The 22523-nt window shown below is 39.6% G+C and overlaps 1 protein-coding gene across 1 annotated transcript in view; it reads right to left on the bottom strand.

Annotated features, from left to right (window-relative positions):
• LOC122550600 (NADP-dependent malic enzyme, mitochondrial-like) overlaps positions 1-13852 on the bottom strand; it is a 54312-nt gene extending 40460 nt beyond the window's left edge. The window contains exon 1 of the mRNA XM_087988036.1: positions 13698-13852. Within this exon, the coding sequence (XP_087844162.1) occupies positions 13698-13800 (103 nt within the window). The 5' untranslated portion in view covers positions 13801-13852. The remainder of the gene's footprint in view (positions 1-13697) is intronic.
• Between the last annotated feature and the right edge of the window lie 8671 nt (positions 13853-22523).

Raw genomic sequence — 22523 nt, 5'->3', positions numbered from 1 at the left:
GTCCCTGAGTCCAGCGAACTTTGGAAAATTACCACAAGTGCATTTGTTATTTCTCCTGCCATCTCTTTTAGTACCCTGGGATGCATTCTATCAAGGTTAATTTAATTTTCATTAGAATATAAGTTTTACAAGTTATGAGCGAGTTCTATGATTACTTTAATTAACAGTAATAAGGCTGAAATGCAAATACTGTTAAAACAATTCCTCATGACTTGAACTGAAGCACAGTGACTACTCTTCCTCGCTTTTAAAAACAAACAGGCTGATTGGATTTTAGAGAAAGGCCTTAAAAGCACAAGTCCAAAGCTGCCCTTGAAATAAATGCAACTTCAAAACACTAAAAAACACAATTTTCTACATTAAAGAGCTTTACTCAAGTACAGTCAGTCCCAGCATTCTCCAAATTTTCAAAAGAAAATCCTTATTTGGCACAAACACCACCTACAGGTAGAATACTGCTACTACACTCCTGTAAATCTTAGAGGTGTATTTTAAAATGACATAAATTGCCATAGCAACCACCTTACAGGAATCAAGGTCAAGGAAGGACTTTGCAGAATTAACATGTCAATTTTTTTCGTGCTCAACAATCAAAATTCCTGATGAAGGGCTTTTGCCCAAAATGTTGATTTTCCTGCTCCTCGGATGCTGCCTGACCTGCTGTGCTTTTCCAGCACCACTCTAATCTAGACTCTGATCTCCAGCATCTGCAGTCCTCACTTTTGCCTAATCAAAAATAAAACTCCTAATTGCTGGAACCATTGTATAAAATCTTCTTGATATCTTTTTAAAAGCCCTCACACCTTTATTAAAATGCATTCACCAGAAATGCATGCCATACTCAAACCGTGGTATAACGGAAATTTTATAAAACAATTTCCAAGTTTTGTACTCCATTTATGAATTTTGAAATCTTATTCTTTACCAATCGCTGTTCAGCCACCTTTTGTTCCAGCACACTCTCTATACCTGTACCATTAAGTATAGTTTATTTTATCGAATTTCCTCTGCTGTAATGCATCAGCTTACACTCCACAATATTAAATTCCATCTCCCATTATCCTAATGTCATTTCCACACTCGAAAGCATTTTTTTGTGATTTTAGATACGAAAGATAGAACTTCAGATATCGTTAGTTTGTAAATTGTATTATGAACCTTACATCCTGATTTTAATTTGGGACATGAGAGTATTGAGCTGTCAAGTTTATGGTACTGCTCCTTTAAGTTCCTTTAATTGGGTGTTCAGTGGAAATGGGGTGGCAAGTAATCTGCCCGAACTTAACCTTTAACCACCTGCACACTCAGTTCTCTCAGGGTAAGGTGGTAGGTAATATTTGCAGCTTAAGACCGCTGTATTCGGGAAGAGGACAAAGTCACATTTCCATTCAAAATTAAAATCCAATTTTTTTAAAAAAGTATTATGCCCAGAATATTACAAATTATAATGCAACTTTTGCACGCTACTTTATTTTCTTCACAACAGTTACACACTCTGCAAGTTGCATATACAAGTCATATTTCCACGATATGCTACCAGTAAATTCTTCTAAAACTATTTTCTCCCAACAGAGCGTTTGCAATTTTAGCTGAGGTGGAAGGGAAACCTCCTTGGGGAGATTTTCATTAAAAACGGCTAATCCTGTGATGATGCTGTCACTTTAATAAGGTTATTTTGTCCTTGTTTTTTTGTCAAGGGAGTCGTAAGGGCAGAGCTGCCTAAGAATCTAGGAAGTGTCCGGTTTAACAATGGAAGGGGAGTGACCAGTTCACCCAGTTCAGGTTTTTTCTAGTTTGCTTGTAGCTAAAACAGTTACAAGATGCGAGAGTCCAGGGGAGTTGGAAGCTTCAGTAAAGAATTCCTCTGATCGTCTTTTGAAATCTCTTTGGATGTTGTTTCCTCCTGCCTGTAAGAATCTATGTTTGAATTTATCTTTTTGATAAGGGGTGTATTTATGGAATGTTACTGGATTAGAACAGGTTTAACCAACTGCATCACATCTGGAATATCCAATTCACATCTGTCTTATGGTCTAGGCTACCTTCTTAAATTATTTTGAGTGATCCATAACAGATTGGGAGCTCGCCTAGGATTAATGCTATAATTCCACTTGGGACTCAAAGGTGGCAAGTGGTGCGTGTAAGTCTTTTGTTTCAGGTATTGGATTTGGTTGGTTTAAATAGTGCTTTGCGCAGTAATGGTTCTTTCAGTCACTAAGAACTTTCTGGGGGTGGAAGATGTGACTTTGGGGGTTTTACAGAAAGTGAGCAAAGCAAAGCTGTTGGAATTGGCAGACAAGCTGGAGTTGGGGTTGCCTTTGTCTGTGAGAAAAGGAGAGGTAGTTACAGTAATAGCTTGACATTTACATTTGCTGGAAATGCCATCAGAATCTTTGGAAATGGCTAGAACTTAAGTGCAGATGAAGCAGCTTGAACTTGAAATGAAACTGAAACAGTTTGAATTACGATTAAAAGCAGAGGAAAAAGAATCACAGGCAGAACAAAAGGAAAAGAAGGAGAGGAAGTCCCTAGCAGAAGAAAGAGGAAAAAAAAGAGGGAAGGGAGAAAGAGAGAGAGATAGTTTGAACTTCAGAAGTTGGCACTTACAACACAAAAGTCAACATAAAAGGATGGAGGTGAAGGTAGACTTAGTCAGGAGGATAGTGAAGACCATTGTAGCCAAAGGTCCAGTGGGGATTTGTTTAAATATATCCAAGCATTTCATACATTTGATGAGAAGGATGTAGAAGCCTTTTTCACTTCCGTCCAGAAATTAGCTAAACAACTGAAGTGGCCAGTGACCATGTGGACAAAGTTGGTAGGTAGAGCTAGTGAGGTATTTGCATTGCTATCAAAGGAGGTACCTGGGGAGTATGAGGTGGTGAAGAAAGCCATCTGAAATGAATATGAGCTTGTGCCAAAAGCCTACAGACAATGTTTCAGGAATTGAAGGAGGAACCCTGGTCAAACATACATTGAGTTTGAAAGGATCAAACAAAGTAATTTTGAGAGGTGGATAAGGGCACTAAAAATAGGTCAAACATATGATGTTCTTAGAGAGATGGTTATTTTGGAAGAGTTCAAAAATTCACTTCCTAAGATAGTGCGAACTCGTGGAAGAGCAGAGTTAAAACAGCAAGATTAGCAGCTAAAATGGCTGAAGATTGTGAGTTGGTTCATTAATCAAAGTTTGACTTCCAGCATCAATTTCAATCCATGAGGGATAGAAACTGGGGAAAAGAAAAATTCACAGATAGTAAGGGAAAAGTAGATCTCGGAGATAGGTTACCAAACGGTAAAAAGGAAACCCATGAAGGGGAAAGAAAATTTAAAAAGCTCCAGTATTTTCACTGCAATAAAGTGGGCCACAAAGTCACAGTGTTGGTGGCTTAGAAAAAACACTGGGAAGATGGTTGTAGAAAAACAGGATGAGCAAGTGAATTTTCTTAAAGTGGTAAAGGAAAGCACAGTGGAGGCTAAAAAGCTGCACCACCACTACAGCGTGGTCAGAGTTTGGTTGAGAAGGAAGTGCCAGATCTTCTTAAACCATTTACTTGTGACAGTAAGGTTTACTTGCATAGGCCAGGAGCAGCAGGTAAAGAAGTTACACTATTAAGAGAGATGGGATCATGTCAATCTTTGACATTAACAGATGAGGACATATTTAACTCAGAAGGACTATTGCCAGAAAAAGTGCTAACATATAGAATTCATGATGAGATGAGAAGTGCTTCATTATGTAAAGTGAGATTGGCGTGTCCAATGAAAAGTGAAGAAATGGTGATTGGAATACTGGAGAAACTCTGCTCCGGGAATATAATTTGTCCTTGGTTAATGATATAGCTGGATCACGGGTAGGAGTGCTGCCTACTGTGGTTAAAAAGCCCATGGAGAATCAGGCAACTAAGGTATTACAGGAAGTATACCCAGGGATTTTTCCAGACTATATGATAACAAGGTCACAAAGCCATCAGAGTTGAAACAGGAGGAGCAATCAAAGAATACAGATAAGGAAGTTGAAATAGAATTATCAGAGACTATGTTGATTGGATGGTTGAAACAAAACCATCTGTTCAGAGATGGAGGACAAAGTGGATATTTTTAGCTTAGAGAAATTAACTGGAAAACCTCAGGCAGTAAGAAAACCAGTACCTTTAATACCCATTCCTGTGTCTGAGGAACCTTTTTACAAGGGTTTTAATTGAGTGCATAAGACCCTTACCTAAAACAAAAAGTGGGATCAGTATTTGATGACAATAATGGACGTGTCCACTAGATTTCCAGAGGTCATTCCATTATGCAGTATCACAGCTAAAAGGATTGCAGAAGAGTTACTCAAATTTTTCACCAGATACAGACTACCCAAAGAGATACATCAGACCGAGGGTTAAATTTTACATCAAAACTTTTCAGTGAAGTTGTGGATATCTTAGGAATAAAACAATTCCAATCCATTGCATACCATCCAAAATCACAAGGATCGTTAGAATGGTGGCATCAAATTTTAAAGACTGTGTTAAGGACTTAGAGTCAAGGCTACATTTTTATATTCCAACTGTAACTTTTACAAAAGCAATAGGAATACTTTGGGTTAGTGGATAAAGGTGACCCACTCATCCGACAAAGAGAAAAAAAGTGTCCTTTTGCGGTTCGAACAGTATTTAATATTGCTTTTACTAATTCTGTTACATAATTAAAGGTCTGATAGAAACATTTCCTTTAAAGGGTCAGAAGGAAGCACTTTCATTGCTTCTGACCTGTAAGTTGTGCTGGAAAAGCACCTGCTTCTTCCATTCAACATTGCTTAATGCCCTTTAGCTGTCAGATTTCTCCAAGACCCAATGATCTGAGGAACCTGATCTCATTGAAACAAAGAAATGAAGGATATTCCTCTTCAGAGTATTGGTCATTTCCCATGATCCTGATTCCCTTTTCCATTAAAACTGGATAAGCTCTGTTCAAGCCCAATTAAAATTTAGATGAAATTTTATTTTTGCTTCCCACCCAACCCAAATCCAGTTTGAATTTCACTCTAAATTTTTCAGTAGGAAAATAAGCTTTATGGCAAACCTGGATTCTCCCAATAATGCAGCAAAATCATGGACTTCTATATCAAAATGAAGTCTTCCAAGTTACAATTTAGGAAAAGATATAGGTAGGAGGTGAAGGGATTTTGTAGTGTATATTCTAGCGGTTGTAAAATAAAGGAAGTTGATGTGGGAGAAAGCAGCATCTCTTTCTGGTATAGCACCCATTTAAAAATTCTTCTCCTCAGTTGTAATCCCACCATGGTCTTCCATTGCTACAGCTTCCCTCAGCCCTCAACGCTTGAAGAGTTTGTGCTCGACTTTAGTCGATTTTACATTCTACCACTTTTTAACCATGAAGTCTTAACTGTCTCAGTTCACCAATGAAATGTTCTCTCCTAATCCCCATTTTGTGTTGCCGCCACCTTCATCTTCAAAAGCTCAATATCTAGTTCTTTAATCATTCCTCAGTCAGCATGCCTGGTCTTACTCTGCCAACACAATTTCCAATTATTTATTTTTTCCAATTTACTCATGGGGTATAAGTGTCAATGGCTCAATCAACAATTATTACCGGTCTCTAAATGCGCTTGAGAAGGTGGTTATCTGCCCTCTTGAACCACCACAGTCTTTGTGCGAAAGGTAGATGCACAACACACGAGGGAGGGAATTCCACAATTTTGACACAGTACACTGAAGGAATGGTGATATATTTTCAAATCAAGATTGAGGGGAACTTGCAGGTTTTGGTGCCCCCATGTATCTGCTGCATTTATCCTCTAGATGGTAGTAGTCATAGGTTAGAAAGATCTTTGGTGAACTTCTGCAGTGCATCTTGTAGATTGTATACTGCTACTGTTGGTGGCAGAGGGGTTGGATGTTTGCAGATGTGATGCCAATGAAGCACTTTTTAGAAACTGAAATAACTATTCAGTGGTTCTGAGTTCTAACACTACTTTCGTATTAAACAATGTGCAAGTTTAATAATTAAAATTGTGAATAGGATATAGAATAAATTAAAATTAAACTAGTATTTATTATTCTGTATTGTTTCAGTTAAGTTTCCAAAAGCAGCAGCAGCTCTGGTGAGAACATCTGATGATAATCTCTAGATAGATGTTCATCGTCATCTGGTCAGAAAATTGCCAGGGATGTCAGTGGGGAACCAATAATATCTCTTCTGATCATAAGAAACAACAATAAATAAATCAGTCTACTTCTTTTCCAAAACCACTTTCATAAAGGAAGTTGCTTTGGTACACAATTCAGTAACAATATTTCTCATGTCATCATGGTTTGATGTAATCCCTTTCACTTATACGACTTACAATTAATATATTGGCAGTCGAAAAACATGTCCTGGGCTTCTTGCCCTTACATTCTCTCACCTAAATACTTTTATTCTTGGTCATTCACATGGTCTTCTGCCACTAACCAAACTTGCCCAAGTTAAGAATCCACGGTTTTAATCACACTTTCCACTTCTGATCCACCCTAAGAAAACCTTAGTCACTGTGCATTCAACAATTTGCAGCCCACCCAAAGACTCTTCAATCATTCCTTAAGGTCTTTAGTTGGTGACTTAAGGTCCGCTTCCCACCTTCTGAGTCGCTGGTAAATTGTCACCCCTGCTCGTAAGCAACAGACATTTTCAACCCTATTTTACCACCCAGTTTTTCAGATCTCATCACCAGCTCTTTCATCACCATACAACTGTAGCCAATGATTCCAACTTCAAGGCCAAGGCCACACAGTTAGTTCCACCAACCCAAAAAGCTTCCTTCCATAGATCACACTGTTTCAATAACCAACCAAAAATGTTTTCCCTAATTTCTACTTCTGCATACGAACTTTTAAAAAATTAATTATATAATCTGACACTAATCAAGGCACAGACTTGTATAATTCTAGCCATAAACATCAATAAATCTACATACTCTAACAACACAATCTGACTAATTCAATTACTTAATTCAACTAATTATATATTTATAGTTATTATTATATAATTACAAGTGATATAACTTCTATATCATTCGCTAAAGGTGCTTTTCTTCAGATCAGGATCATACTTTCAGACTGAATGGAGGCATTCCACAAAATCATCATCCAATCTGTGTTTAGTCTTCCTAGAATTAAACATCAAATATATTATACGAAGGTGAAAGAAATTGAAGTTCATGGACTGAACAAGTTCTAGGATAAGGATATATTGATTAAAATTAAAACAAACCTCTCTGAATTAACTTAGGAATCATAGAAGGTTAAAACTCCATTTTGCAAACATAATTAATGCTGGATCAATCATTAATTAAAAATCAGACTGATAGATTCAGATAATCAAAAACATTAAGGGATTTGAGGCCAAGACTCATATGAAGGCCCATATGAAGTCAGATTGCAGGTTATCCATGATCTTTCATAAGGTCCTACTCCTGTCCTTTCATTCCTTTGACAAGTAAATTATCATATCAGCTATAATGAGAGCAATTTCTAAAGAAACAATGGAGATGAATGGCATATATATGTTAATTCATCTGAGAGTGTCTTGAAAATAGAGACAATTTACATCAGAGATGGTCAAAGAAACTGTGCCATTGGTTGTAGCAGCAGGTGAAGATCAACAGGAAGGTCACATCAGTCCCAACACATCTACATTAAATACCCATTTAGACAGTGTATACAGTATACTGTATATTTATAGACAGTGTATAGATATACAGTGTCACAGCACAATATTCATTTATAGATACATAGCAAAAGTGAAATAGAAAAGCAGCTAAATTTACCATGTCAAATACATAAGAAAAACAGACTTTTTGGTTCAGCTTGCAAATTTCCAAGCATGTGGTTATCTGTTATATTTCTTCTTTAGTCTGTAATTATGCATCAAATAATCTCTGTATGTAGTTAGAAAACTTTGCCTTGGGGCAGTGGTCTCATTGCGACACATAGAATTTGTCATTGTGAAATACATCCATGGTCCTGACCACCGGAGATATCAGATTGTATAAAATCACCGCTATGCTCATTTGTATTTACAAACTGACAACCTCATAGGACTATATTTGAAGCTTTTTATTTTAAAGTAATTCATGTTATGTGCAGCACTGAGACATATCTGAAAGAGGTGATAAATGTAAATGAAAATGCCACATTGTCATTCTTGGTTCATTCATTCACACTTTCAGCAGAATTTATACAGGCTCATTTGGTATATTTAGTTTTATCTTTGATCAAAGCATACAATCATCTTCTACTTAAACTGGATAGTAAAACTTGATGCAAGGCCTTTACTAACAATGTTCCATGACTGATTGCTTGAACACAGACAGAACAGAAAACTGAGGAACTAGTCACATGCTCTTAACTAGGTAATATTTGGAATTCTTTGTGCCACCAGCTCTATTGTTGATTCTTTGGGGAGGCACTAAGAAGATCACTTCATTGCTAAAAGAGGTGGTCAAATTTAGTCATGATTTGGAGATGCTGGTGTCGGACTGGGGTGTACAAAATTAAACATCACACAACACCAGGTTATAGTCCAACAGGTTTAATTGGAAGCACTAGCTTTTGGAGTGCTGCTCCTTTTTCAGGTGGTCATCACAACCACCTGATGAAAGAGCAGCGCTCCGAAAGCTAGTGCTTCCAATTAAACCTGTTGGACTATAGCCTGGTGTTGTGTGACGTTTAACTTTGGACAAATTTAGTCTCATTGTTATTCTTCCATCACCAATTATGCTTGTCACCAAGCAGGAAGTGAGGCTACTCTCACATTACATTCCTTATGATCATACATTGGAAGGCAGATGGCATGCAACAGTATAAAAGGAAGATTCTGTAAATGCTGGATATCTGAAATAAAAACAGGAAGTGGTGGAGAAACTCAGCAGATCTGGCAGCATCTGCAGAGAGAGAAAAACAGAGTTACAGCTTTGAGTCAAAAAAGTCTTCTCGGAATTCTGTTTCTCTCTCCATGAATGCTGCCAAACCTGCAGAATTTCTCTAGAACTTTCTGGTTTTATGACATACAACAGAAGTTCTGTTAGGAATGGAATCTGCATTCTTCTGCTTGATAGCACCTGGTTTCGCTGCTCTCGCACCATACCCAGCACCACACCTATATGGTTTTTGAAGAACTGTATTCAGGTACTAGAGGAAAAAATACTGAAGTAAATTGCTCTTTGTCTTTAAGATTTGACAAGACATTTTAAGATAATTCATCACCATCTTTGAAAATCTCAAATATTTTGGGATTCACAACAATTGCTAGCCTAAGCAGCAACGTTCACAGCCCGAAAAATGAAATTGTCATTTGCTGATAAAGAGTAACTGGATAACCGTGCCACCGTGGGCGGCACGGTGGCACAGTGGTTAGCACTGCTGCCTCACAGCGCCAGAGACCCGGGTTCAATTCCCGACTCAGGCGACTGACTGTGTAGAGTTTGCACATTCTCCCCGTGTCTGCGTGGGTTTCCTCCGGGTGCTCCGGTTTCCTCCCACAGTCACAAAGATGTGCGGGTTAGGTGAATTGGCCATGCTAAACTGCCCGTAGTGTTAGGTTAAAAGGGGTAAATGTAGGGGTATGGGTGGGTTGCGCTTTGGCGGGTCAGTGTGGACTTGTTGGGCCGAAGGGCCTGTTTCCACACTGTAAGTAATCTAATCTAATCTAATCTAAAAATCTAAACTATAAGAGAACCACAAAGATTATTACAGAATTATTACAGTGTAGAAGCAGCCCATTCGGCCTATTATGTCTGCACCAGGTCTCCAAAAGAGCATCATGACTTTGTGTCATTCCTCTGTCCTTTTCCCATAACACTATGTTGTTTCTATTCAATCACCCAATGCCCTTTTGTATATCTCAACTGAACCTGCTTCAATTTACTTCCAGCCAGTGCACTGCATACCCTAAGCACTGTGTGTAAAAATGCTTTTTTCTCCTCACATCACATTTGCAAATTTTTGCAAATTACTTGAAATCTGTGCCCTCTTGTTCTTGATCCTTTTATAAGTGGGAATGTTTTCTCCCTACACTGTCACATATGATGAGCAGTTTTGATTCCCTTAAGGAATGATGTACTGGCACTGCAGGCAATCTAGAGAAGTTTCACTAGGCTGTTTCTAGGTATGGAGGGATTTTCTTCTGAGGAAAGGTTGTATAGATTGGGCTTGTACTCATTGGAGTTTAGAAGAGTGAGAGGAAACCTCCTAGAATCTTAGGGGGTTTGAAAGGATAGATGTTGTTTCCCCTGTTAGAAAGTCTAGGACCAAAGGGCGTAATCTCAGAGTAAGGAGTTGTCCATTTCAAACAGAAATGAGCAGGATTTTTTATTTCACAGAAGTAGCAAATCTATGGCATTCTTTACCACAGAATTCTGTCAAGTCTGGGTCGTTAAGTACTTTCAAAACTGACAGATTTTTAATCAGTAGGGAAATCAAGAATTACAGGAATAAGGCAGGAAATTGGAGTTGAGGATCTTCAGATCAGGCATGATCTCATTGATTGGTGAGCAGACTTGATGGGCCAAATGGCCTCTTCTGTTCCTACATCAGATTAGTACAGCATTTTCCAAACCTCCCAGGTGACCTAATCACCAGGAAGGTTAAGGAGCATCACCAACTATCCACCCTCTGTTCAGATGACATACAAATTATATTCTTGTTAAAACAGCACAGAATATTCCCTATGCAAATTTCATAGAAAACTTCAAGGTGAAAGATTGTGTTAACATTTTAATTATACTAAATATTGCCCTGCAAACTCAAGTTGTTTGCGAAAAACAAACTTTGTACTGTCATGATGAAAACTATGAAAGATTGCTGGGGTAGGGAACTTGAACTCTATTTAAACAAGAAATTGTGTGGGAACTCAGTTTCACAGGCCTTTAGGAGTTTGTTTTATCATTTAAGATTCATTCACTTTGTAAGTGATCTCTAATTACACAAAACAAGAGTTCTACTAGGCCATTTAATTATCAAAAATGCACATTTTCAGTGTTATGGAATGCAGATGGTCACAAAATAGAGCTCCACTTTGGCTAGAATCCAATGTATTAGTCATGATCGTCCAAAACTTTCTTGTTTCAGCATTTGACCCCTTCAATTGGAAAAGTGCCAATGACTTTCTAATATTTAAGAGACAAGAAAAATAAACAAGAACATTCTTCATTAATAGACAGTCAATCTAATATTAGTTATTAGTAACTTACTGGAATCTATGATTATGAAGAGTGTGACTGAGTACTTGGATAACTGAAGCGAAACAAGAAACCAAAACCACCATGCATGTGGGCAGCACGGTGGCACAGTGGTTAGCACTGCTGTCTCAAAGCGCCAGAGACCTGGGTTCAATTCCCACCTCAGGCGACTGACTGTGTGGAGTTTGCACGTTCTCCCCGTGTCTGTGTGGGTTTCCTCCGGGTGCTCCGGTTTCCTCCCACAGTCCAAAGATGTGCAGGTCAGGTGAATTGCCATGCTAAATTGCCCGTAGTGTTAGGTAAGGGGTAAATGTAGGGGTATGGGTGGGTTGCGCTTCGGCGGGTTGGTGTGGACTTGTTGGGCCGAAGGGCCTGTTTCCACACTGTAATGTAATCTAATGTAATCTAATCTAATCTGCATCTGTAAATGGTAATTCATGTCTAACACCCTTAGCTGGACATTTTAAAGAGGTAACTAACCTGGCAGAACAGGTTGTTTCTAATGTCCTAGGCCCAATCATTGTCAGATGCTTCATCAATGACCTTCCTTCCAACATAAGGTCAGAAGTGGGATGTTCACTGATAACGAGACAAGTTTTAGTATCTTTGCATCTCCCCAGATACTGAAGCAGTGCACATTCAGCAAGTCACTGACGATACTTAGCCTTAGGTTTATAAGTGACAAATAGCATTCACACTGTACAAAGTGCTGGGCAATGACCGTTTCCAAGGAGATTCCAACCATCTCTCATTATCAACATTCTGGAGGTTAATACTGACCTTAAACTTAACTGATCAATTATATAAATACTGTTGTTATAATAACAGGTCAGAGGCTGGACTCCTGAAGCAAGGAGCTCACCTCTCAGCTCCCCAGAACATATTCACTGTCAAAAAGACATAAATCAGAAATGCGATGGAGTACTCTCTACTTGTCTGGATTAGTGTGACTCAAACAACACTTAAAAGGTTTGATACTATCCAGGGCAAAGCAATCTGCTTGACTGGCATCTCATCTACCACATTAACTTTACAGTCACAACCTATACACAGTAGTTGAGGTATACAAGACACACTATAACAACTCAATAATAGCACTTTCCAAGCATGTGATCTCCAACACTTAGAAGGATAAGGGCAGTAGTTGCCATGGAAACACCATAATCCGTAAATTCAACTCCAGGCAATAGTTCATCCTGACTTGGAAGTCTATCACTGACCCTTCACTGTTGCTGGGTTAAAATCCTGGAACTCCCTCCTTTACATCACTATGGTACACATACATTGGATCGACTGCAGCAGCTCAAAAACATGGCTCACAATCATCTGCGCAAGGAAAAATAACAAATATAGGCATTGCCAGTGATAGATGTCCCATGAAAGAATGAAAAAACAATACTTACATGAATTTCCAGAAGACATTCAATTAGCTACAATGCAAGGAACAAAACTAAGAACATTTAGAACCTGAGATAATATTTTGGCTTGGATTGGCAATTCATTCAGAGATAGGAGACAGACAGCAAAAATAATGGGAATGGAGGGGAATTCGCAGTGTGTAACTAGTGCTGACGCCCAGGATCTTTAAAGAGTTATTAGATTTTCACCAAGTTACCTCAATATTTGTTATTTTAATTAATTCATGGGATGTGGGCATCATTGGCTAGTCAGCCGCAGTAGGCATTGAGGTGGTGGTGTTGAGCTGCTTTCTTGAACCACTGCAATCTGGTTAGCATAAGTAAACCCACAACGCCATTATGATGGAGTTCCAGGACTTTGATAAAGAAGGAACCATGTTATATTTCTAAGCCAGGATGAGGAGCGACTTGGGTGTTGGAACTTGCAAGTGATGGTCGTCTCATTTATCAAACCATCAGATCATAAGACGTATAAGCGAAGTAGGCCATTTCACCCATCAAGTCTGCTCACCATTCAATAAGATTATGGTTGATCTGATCAGATCTCAACTCCATTTTCCCTATCTATTCCCCATATGCACTGATTATCTTACTGATTTAAAAAAAATCTCAGACCTGAATATACTTATTGACCCAGCCTCAACAGCCCTCACCAGTAAAGACTTCTACTAATTCCCTACCTTCAGAGAAGAATCATAGAGGAGAACGTTTACCAACTACCTGCAACTACTGTGTGCACTGTCTCCATGCACATACTGTGTAACTGAGGTACATTGCACTTAAATTGTTCTTCTCCTTTATCTTCCCCATTAAAGATAACAAATCTTGGAAAAAAATGCATCCTGACCTTTGTTCCAAAGTACTTGCAGTGAAAGGTTAAGTTCAATTAAAACAGATGGAAGTTTGGAACCAGAGTTTGGAAAGACAAACAGCATTGTCTGCATAATATATATGGTGAATGTTGGTCAGATTGCAAATATTTATGCATTCCAAAGATTGACTTCTAAACATGGTACGTTTTGAATCTTGTAGTAAATAATTTGTCTGCATACCTTGGATGTCATCATTAAAAGTCAGATACTTATTGCGGTATTTGTTAAGAAGGCGAAAAGCATTGGAGTTTGCAAAATCTTCAAACTGAATAAGACAGCTCATTCCATACCTAAGACCCAATGAAATAAATGAATAGGCAGTTAAACATACAACATTAATTTTAAATAGAACAACTGTTAAGACTACATTCTTTTCTGGAATCAGATATAAAGGATGTAAAGATGCAAAGTTTTATTACTGTTGCTGATTTGAACATAATTATGAAGGCTTCATGTTTAATAATATTTTGGAGTTTGAACAATTTGTGGATATTTGGATTTATTTTAAAGGAAATCAATGAAAGAAGATTATAAATTTTTAAATAATACATTTCTTAATAGTCACACATCTCGTCATAACTATTTGCTTATTGAAGACTTTCTGCTTAAATTTATTACTGTCAGATTGCAGCGTCTGCTAAGATATTCTTTATCGTAATAGGCAACCAGTCGGTTTAGATTTCCGGTTTCTGAAAAGGCCCTTATTGTGGCTGCAGCATGCTACCTGGAGACCTGTTCCATTTGCTCTGGCATGAAAAAACTCAGAGCTTGTTGATATTTCCTGAACAACTGTGTCCACAAAGATCCCCAGTGATAACTGCACGTGTTGAGCGATATCCGCTTTTGTAAACCAGTATATCACATCAATAGCCATCTGAACATGTCAAATCTTATCCTTTTCAAAAACTAAGATGGTCAGCCAAGAGACCTCCCTCCAAAAGTGAATTTCTGCAAAGAAAAATCTGTTATTTTGTATGTGTTGATTCATTTAAATGGACAAACATTTTCATTACAAATTGTGCGTTAACCAGTTCTTGAATCTTCATTGAATAAGATTTGTTTTATAATAAATAAACAATTGTGTGTTCATTAAAGAAATCAAGTTGATAATTCTTTTTATTCTCATGCGTTGAAAGTATATGATTAACCATATCACACACTGGAGTAAAACATTTGACCTGGAAAGCAACGAAAAGACAGTGCACCTTTCTCCTCCCAACTCCATATTAACGTAACATTAGTGATTATAGCAGGATACTCAATGCTGACAGCGTGTAATTGGAAACAGGGTAAAAGTTAATAGTCAATGCTGGCTAGCACCCCCCCACAAATGAATTTTCAAACAAAGTTATTTGGAGAAAGATAAAAAGGATAAAAGTTTATTGTACATTAATTATCCAAAATAGCTTTGTAGTTACTAAGATTCTTTCTGGAGTGAGGAAATGTATCCCCAAGTGATTTACAAAAAGCAACCAAGGCTAGAACAATTTACTTTGATGGAAAGGTTGAAAACGGATTTAAAGGCAGTGGCTAGGAAAAGAGACATAACTGGGATAATAGCAAATCATCTGAAATTGAAAGAGAAGCAACGTAATTAAGTTTGTGATTTGACCGGACTTAATTTCAAACTAAGCAGCTTGAACAAGAAAATAAAAAGAAACATCTTTAACTTGAACAGAAACATTAGATTAGATACAGTGTGGAAACCGGTCCTTCGGCCCAACAAGTCCACACCGACCCGCCGAAGCGCAACCCACCCCCCCCCTACATTTACCCCTTCACCTAACACTACAGGCAATTTAGCATGGCCAATTCACCTAACCTGCACACTTTTGGACTTGTGGGAGGAAATCGGAGCGCCTGGAGGAAACCCACGCAGACATGGGGAGAATGTGCAAACTCTACACAGTCGCCTGAGGCGGGAATTGAACCCAGGTCTCTGGCGCTGAGGCAGCAGTGCTAACCACTGTGCCACCGTGCCATCCACATTAGATTAAAAAAAACCTGAAAGAGCACTTCAGAGAGAGTTCAAAGAAAATGAAAGAACATGTTAGAAAGAGGAATGGAAAACGAAACAGAATTCCAGAAGCTGGAAGTAGAACTGCAATAGGAAGGAGAAAACTGAAAAGAGGCAGGAGAGAGGAAATACCATCTTAAAAGAGGCCTCCAAATCCAGGGAACAGTCTGATATGGAAAGATACAATTCCACTCCACATCCAAGTGGGCAGTTGTTTAAATATTCCTGATGAAGGGCTTTTGCCCGAAACGTCGATTTTGCTGCTCCTCGGATGCTGCCTGAACTGCTGTGCTCTTCCAGCACCACTAATCCAAAATCTGGTTTCCAGCATCTGCAGTCATTGTTTTTACCTAGTTGTTTAAATATGTGCATGCCCTCTCAGAATTTAATGCAAAGGACGCAGAAGTATTTAAAAATTTTAGAAAAGACAGATGAGGTGGCCAACAGAAAATTGGATACTGCTCATACAAAGCAGGCTGATGGGCAGAGCTCATGAGGTTTTTGTCTTGCTTTCTAATGAAGCTTTAGAAGTTGATGAGGTGGACAAAGAGAGGCTATTCTTGGTGTGTGTGTGTGTGTGTTGGTCTGAGGCTTGCAAGTAAAAATTTCAGAGTATCTGGAAACTACCTGAGCAATTTGTATAAAGATAAAGAAAAATAACTTTGATGATTGGATACAGGTATAAAAAGGTGGAAACTATATATGAGACACCCAAGAGAAATAATTCAAGAGAAAGGGGACACAGAGAATCTGAAAGTTGCAACAGCAAGACAGGCAGCTGACTATAAGTTAGTCCACAAATCCAAATCCATTTTCTGTCATACCCATAAGCCTGAGAAGGATTAGTGTGTGAGTCAAAGAAAGGCTAGTTGTCAGGATGAGAAGGGGCAGCTGGGAATGCACCAGAATCTCCTCCTCAGGCCAGAAAGGAAGGTACTGAGAGCAGAAATGATGTACGAAAGCCTCAGCGTTTACACTGTCACAAGGTAGGGACCCTCCAGCATATTGCTGCAAGGTAGGTGCATGGAACTTAATAGGGCACACACGGTTAATAAAAAGGAGCCTTGATGAAATGGACAATAGACCAAGTTGCAGCTCTGACTACAGCTGTGAGATCAAATGCAAACATTGTTGAGATTGTAGGAGAAGTAAAATTGTACATACAAACTTGGAACAGCAGCAGGCCATTTGCCCCCTTGGTACATCTACAATTTTGAACAAGATCCCGGCTGATCTGATTGAAACTTCAAATCCACATTACTGTAAACCCCTGATAACCTTTCATTTCCCTCTATCCATCTGTCTTAAAAGTAGTTCATGACTCTGTTTCTACCACCTATTCAGAAAGGCTTCTAAACAAACTCAATCCTCAGAGAAAACATTTTGTCTCATCTCTGCTTAAAATAAGTGACAGAGGATATTTCAAACAGTGACCCCAAGTTCTAGTTCTAGCTTCTGCCATAAGTGGAAACAACTTCTCCCCAGAACTTGACAAGATGCCTTGGGGTGTTATACATTGCAGCCAAATCACTTTTAATGTTTCTAAATTTCAGCAGTATAAGTCTAACCTGTTTAACCTTTCACTAGAAGACAAACCTCTCATTTCACCAGTGGCGGGGAGAAATTATAGGGCTTCCCTATCCCCAAGAGTTCTCCCTAGTTCCCCACATCCACCTCCCCCGGCCCACACTCCTTGGGTTTTCTTCAGGATCCCGTTACCAACCAACCCCCTACTGGGTATTGATCTCCCCCATCACCTCATCCTAGTTCCCAATCTCTTATCCTCACACCATTGTCCACATTATACCAGATAAGAGAAAGATCCACCGATGGTCTCAAATGCATTGACAAAGGAATCAATGAAATCCTGCTTTTCTTGTTTGAAGAAAAGGGATGAGATGGCAAGAAAGGGAAACCCTTAACATCATGCAGTAGTTAAGAGCTTTTTGAACATAATCATTACTTATTAAATGAATTTGAAAGTGCAGTGAATAAGTCTGAATGATCACCATCCCTTTGTATAACTAAATGAGTGGCCACAGGTGCACAAGCACATATCTGCTGAAGCTTCTTCCTGATTCAGATTTCTAGCAGATGGCTTCTAGAAATGTTGGAGGAGAACAAAAAAGGAAGTCTCATGGAAGTCTTTTGAACTGCAGACGGTACATGGTCCAGGAAGTGAATCACACAATTGCAGTAATAAAAAAAACTTCATAATCAATCCATCCTGTTATGTTTCATTCAGAGTTCCTTTAGTTTCTCAAGGGGATTACAAACTGTATTTGATAATTCTGACTTTGTCTTCTTTGTTTCCAGTTTGTTTTTTTACATGAAGCACAATAATTTTCAGTTTTCTTTTCATTTCATAGTACCCTCAGTATTGTTCACCCGTTGAAATATGCTACTTCTTTAGTAACTTATAGCTTCGAAGTACAGACAACTCATCACTTTGCTGGGTGATGATCTATCAGTACCATAAATTCTCATTGCCTTTTCCCAACTCTAATACAGACCTTCGCTTTACTCACCTACCAAACCAATACAAGGAAAATGCTCAAGACTGAACTAACATCATTGAAATAACATCATAGATCTAGATTCAGTTATACAGCATGCCACAAGCTACTACCTAAAGTTAGGTATTTGAAAACACTTTTGAATTAGTGAGTATCTATCAAAACATAAATGCCAAAACATTAAGTTTTTAAAAATGCATCTAAAGGTGTAAGTTGCATAATGGCTACATGGCTATCATTCAGTGGTGCAGGCTAAGTAATGAGGAATTCAGCCTCACAGATGAATTCAAACACACTTTAAATAATGAAAAGAAAATCTACATTTTCTATTTATTTCAGACTAAGTGCATTAGCCACAATGTACAGCCAGAAATGTTTTCAGGTTCTTACAAACTACGAAGATTTACACAGAAGGGTAAGTCAGCTGGGATGAATAGTCTCCTTCATAAATTCTTGTCTTTATTTACCATTTTAATGTTGTAAAACAAGACTTACATGGGCTTTATTGAGTAAAATCTGACAGCAAGACACAAGTGTAGGTCTTATATTATACTTGGTAAAAGTAGTAAAGTTTACGGAGTGATTCAGAAGAGGAGTGACTGAGCAGAGCAGAAAGATTGAGGGAGGCACTTCCAGAAAATAGGCAATGAGCAATTTTAATGGATGGTGGTCATTGACGGAATAAAGTAAAAGAGGTTTTTGCAAGAGGCTAGAGGAGTGCAGACATCTGAATGAACGTGAGTCTAGAAAGAGTAACAGAGGGAGTAGTGAAAAGTTTGAAGTTGGGGTGGAATTCTAAAATTGTGTACACATCTAATATGTGAATGTGACTTTTTTTGTGACTCATCACGTATACAGTAGAGCTTTGCTTGAGCTCATGTTTAAGGCATATAAAATGAGATGTCCTGCAAGGTGCATCGGAATAATTGGCTTCAGAGATAATAAAGCCAAGGATGAGGGTTACAGCAGATCAAATAAAGCACGGTGACAACAGGCAACATTACAGAAATAGAAGTAGTCTGTCTTAATGGTGGAGAAAATATGGGCCAGAAACTCAGCTCATAGCCAGAGGACACAATGTTGTTGGTAGCCTGGTTCAGCCCCAAACAGAAGCTAGTATAAAGGGAAGAGTTGGTAGCAAGGGAACAGAGTTTGTGGTTGGGGCTGAAAACAATGGATTCAGTCCTCTCTCAGCTTAATTGAAGAAAATGTCTGTCCATTGAATAGTGACTACCAAGGAAGTAAGGTAATAAAGCAAAGGGACAGTAACAGCAGAAGAAAAACACAGGCAGAACCTGCCAGTTAATTTATGGTTGAGGGATCTGGGAAAAGTATGTTTAGATTCTCCAGAGGTAATGATGCAGACATTTTAAGAGAAGCCATTACAGATGAAAGCAAATGACTGCAGACTGGTGGAGATCTGAAATAAAAACAAAAATGCTAGAAAAACTAGCATGCCTGGCAGCATCCGTGGAGAGAAACAGTCAATGTTTTCAGTCCAATATGACTCTTTTTTTATAAGTCTTCTTTGAAAGTACAGATGATTCTTTCCCTCCCACAGCATAGATGGGAACTGAAGCAGAGGGAAGACAATCTCATCCAGTCATACAACAAAGAGGATGCACAGATGTGGTCCACCACATTTCCTCCATCGGCAGACCATGGCAACAAGACGGTTGGAGGAAGAGCGCCTCATCTTCTGCCTGGGAACCCTCCAACCACAAGGGATGAACTCAGATTTCTCCAGTTTCCTCATTTCCCCTCCCCCCACCTTGTCTCAGTCAAATCCCTCGAACTCAGCACCGCCTTCCTAACCTGCAATCATCTTCCTGACCTCTCCGCCCGCACCCCACTCCGGCCTATCACCCTCACCTTGACCTCCCTCCACCTATCGCATTTCCAAAGCCCCTCCCCCAAGTCCCTCCTCCCTACCTTTTATCTTAGCCTGCTGGACACACTTTCCTCATTCCTGAAGAAGGGCTTAGAACAGTTAAATGCGTGGCTACAGGGATGGTGCTGGAGGGAGGGATTCCGGTATTTGGATAACAGGGGTTTTTTCTGGGGAAGGTGGGACCTCTATAAACAGGATGGTCTGCACCTGAACCTGAGGGGCACCAGTATCCTTGGTGGGAGGTTTGCTAGTGCTCTTGGGGGGGGTTTAAACTAACTCTGCAGGGGCATGGGAACCCAGACTGTATCTTTAGGGTGCAGGACCTGGAGTGTAGGGAGGTTAGGAGCATGTCATCAATTTCAAAGGAGGGTGCCTGTAAACAGGAACGTGGCTTGAAGTGTGTATACTTCAATGCAAGAAGTATACGAAATAAGGTAGGTGAACTTGCAGCGTGGGTTGGTACCTGGGACTTCGATGTTGTGGCTATTACGGAGACATGGGTAGAACAGGGACAGGATTGGCTGTTGCAGGTCCCAGGGTTTAAATGTTTTAGTAGGGTCAGAGGTGGGGGTAAAAGAGGGGGAGGTGTGGCATTGCATGTCAAAGATAGTATTACAGCTGTGGAAAAGACGATGGATGAAGACTCGCCATCTGAGGTAGTTTGGGCTGAGGTTAGGAATAGGAAAGGTGAGCTCACCCTGTTAGGAGTTTTTTATAGGCCTCCTAATAGTCCTAGAAACGTAGAAGAAAGGATTGCGAGGATGATTCAAGAGAAGAGTGAAAGTAATAGGGTGGTTGTTATGGGGGACTTTAACTTTCCTGATATTGATTGGGAAAGCTATAGCTCAAGTTCGTTAGATGAGTCAGTGTTTGTCCAATGTGTGCAGGAGGGTTTCCTGACACAATATGTAGATAGGCCAACAAGAGGTGAGGCCATACTGGATTTGGTTCTGGGTAATGAACCAGGCCAGGTGTTAGAATTAGAGGTAGGTGAGCACTTTGGGGACAGTGACCACAATTCGGTGACTTTTACTCTAGTGATGGAGAGGGATAAGTGTGCACTGCAGGGCAAGAGTTATAGCTGGGGGCAGGGAAATTATGATGCGGTGAGGCATGACTTAGGATGTGTGGCTTGGAAAAGTAAGCTTCAAGGCAAGGGCGTAATTGATATGTGGAGCTTGTTCAAGGAGCAACTATTGAGTGTCCTTGATAAGTATGTACCTGTCAGGCAGGGAGGAAAGTGTCGTGTGAGGGAGCCGTGGTTTAATAAGGAATTGGAATCCCTTGTTAAATGGAAGAGGGTGGCCTATGTAAAGATGAGGCGTGAAGGTTCAATTGGGGCGATTGAGAGTTATAAGGTAGCCAGGAAGGACCTGAAAAGAGAGCTAAGAGCAGCAAGGAGGGGACATGAAAGGTCCTTAGTTGGTAGGATTAGGGAAAACCCTAAGGCTTTCTTTAGGTATGTCAGGAATAAAAGAATGACTAGGGTAGGAATAGGTTCAGTCAAGAATAGTAGTGGGAAGTTGCGTGTGGAGGCTGAAGAGATTGGGGAGACACTGAATGAATACTTTTCGTCAGTATTCAATCAGGAACAGGACATTGTTGTCAATGTGAATACGGAGTCACAATTAAGTAGAATGGATGGCTTTGAGGTATGTAGAGAAGAGGTGTTGGAAATTCTGGAAAGGGTGAAAATAGATAAGTGCCCTGGGCCTGATGGCATTTATCCTAGGATTCTCTGGGAAGCAAGGGAGGAGATTGCAGAGCCATTGGCCTTGATTTTTATGTCCTCGTTGTCTACAGGAGTAGTGCCAGAAGATTGGAGGCTAGCAAATGTGGTTCCCTTGTTCAAGAAGGGGAGTAGGGATAACCCTAGTAACTATAGGCCGGTGAGTCTCACTTCTGTTGTGGGCAAAATCTTAGAGAGAATTGTAAGGGATAGGATTTATGAACATCTGGATAGGAATAATGTGATCAAGGATAGTCAGCATGGTTTTGTGAAGGGCAGGTCGTGCCTCACAAACCTTATTGAATTCTTTGAGAAGGTGACTAAGGAGGTGGACGAGGGGAAAGCGGTAGATGTGGTGTATATGGATTTTAGTAAGGCGTTTGATAAGGTTCCCCATAAGGTAGACTACTGCAAAAAATACGGAGGTATGGCATTGAGGGTGAGTTGGAGGTTTGGATTAGGAGTTGGCTGGCTGGAAGAAGACAGAGGGTAGTAGTTGATGGCAAAGGTTCATCTTGGAGTGCCGTCACTAGCGGTGTTCCGCAAGGATCTGTTTTGGGACCATTGCTGTTTGTCATTTTTATAAATGACCTGGAGGAGGGGTTAGAAGGTTGGGTGAGCAAGTTTGCGGATGATACGAAAGTCGGAGGAGTTGTAGACAGTGAGGAAGGATGTGGCAGGTTACAGCGGGATATAGATAAGCTGCAGAACTGGGCAGAAAGGTGGCAAATGGAGTTCAATGTAGCTAAGTGTGAGGTGATTCACTTTGGTAAGAGTAACAAAAAGATGGGGTACTGGGCTAATGGTCGGATACTTGGTAGTGTGGATGAACAGAGGGATCTTGGTGTCCATG

Source organism: Chiloscyllium plagiosum, unplaced genomic scaffold (genome assembly GCF_037043375.1).
Source record: "Chiloscyllium plagiosum isolate Xiang-an unplaced genomic scaffold, Cpla_swu_hap1 HiC_scaffold_6, whole genome shotgun sequence".
In the NCBI taxonomy this organism is placed as follows: domain Eukaryota; kingdom Metazoa; phylum Chordata; class Chondrichthyes; order Orectolobiformes; family Hemiscylliidae; genus Chiloscyllium; species Chiloscyllium plagiosum.
The sequence above is the reverse complement of the archived record's forward strand: the minus strand, read 5'-3'. Positions and strand labels throughout refer to the sequence as shown.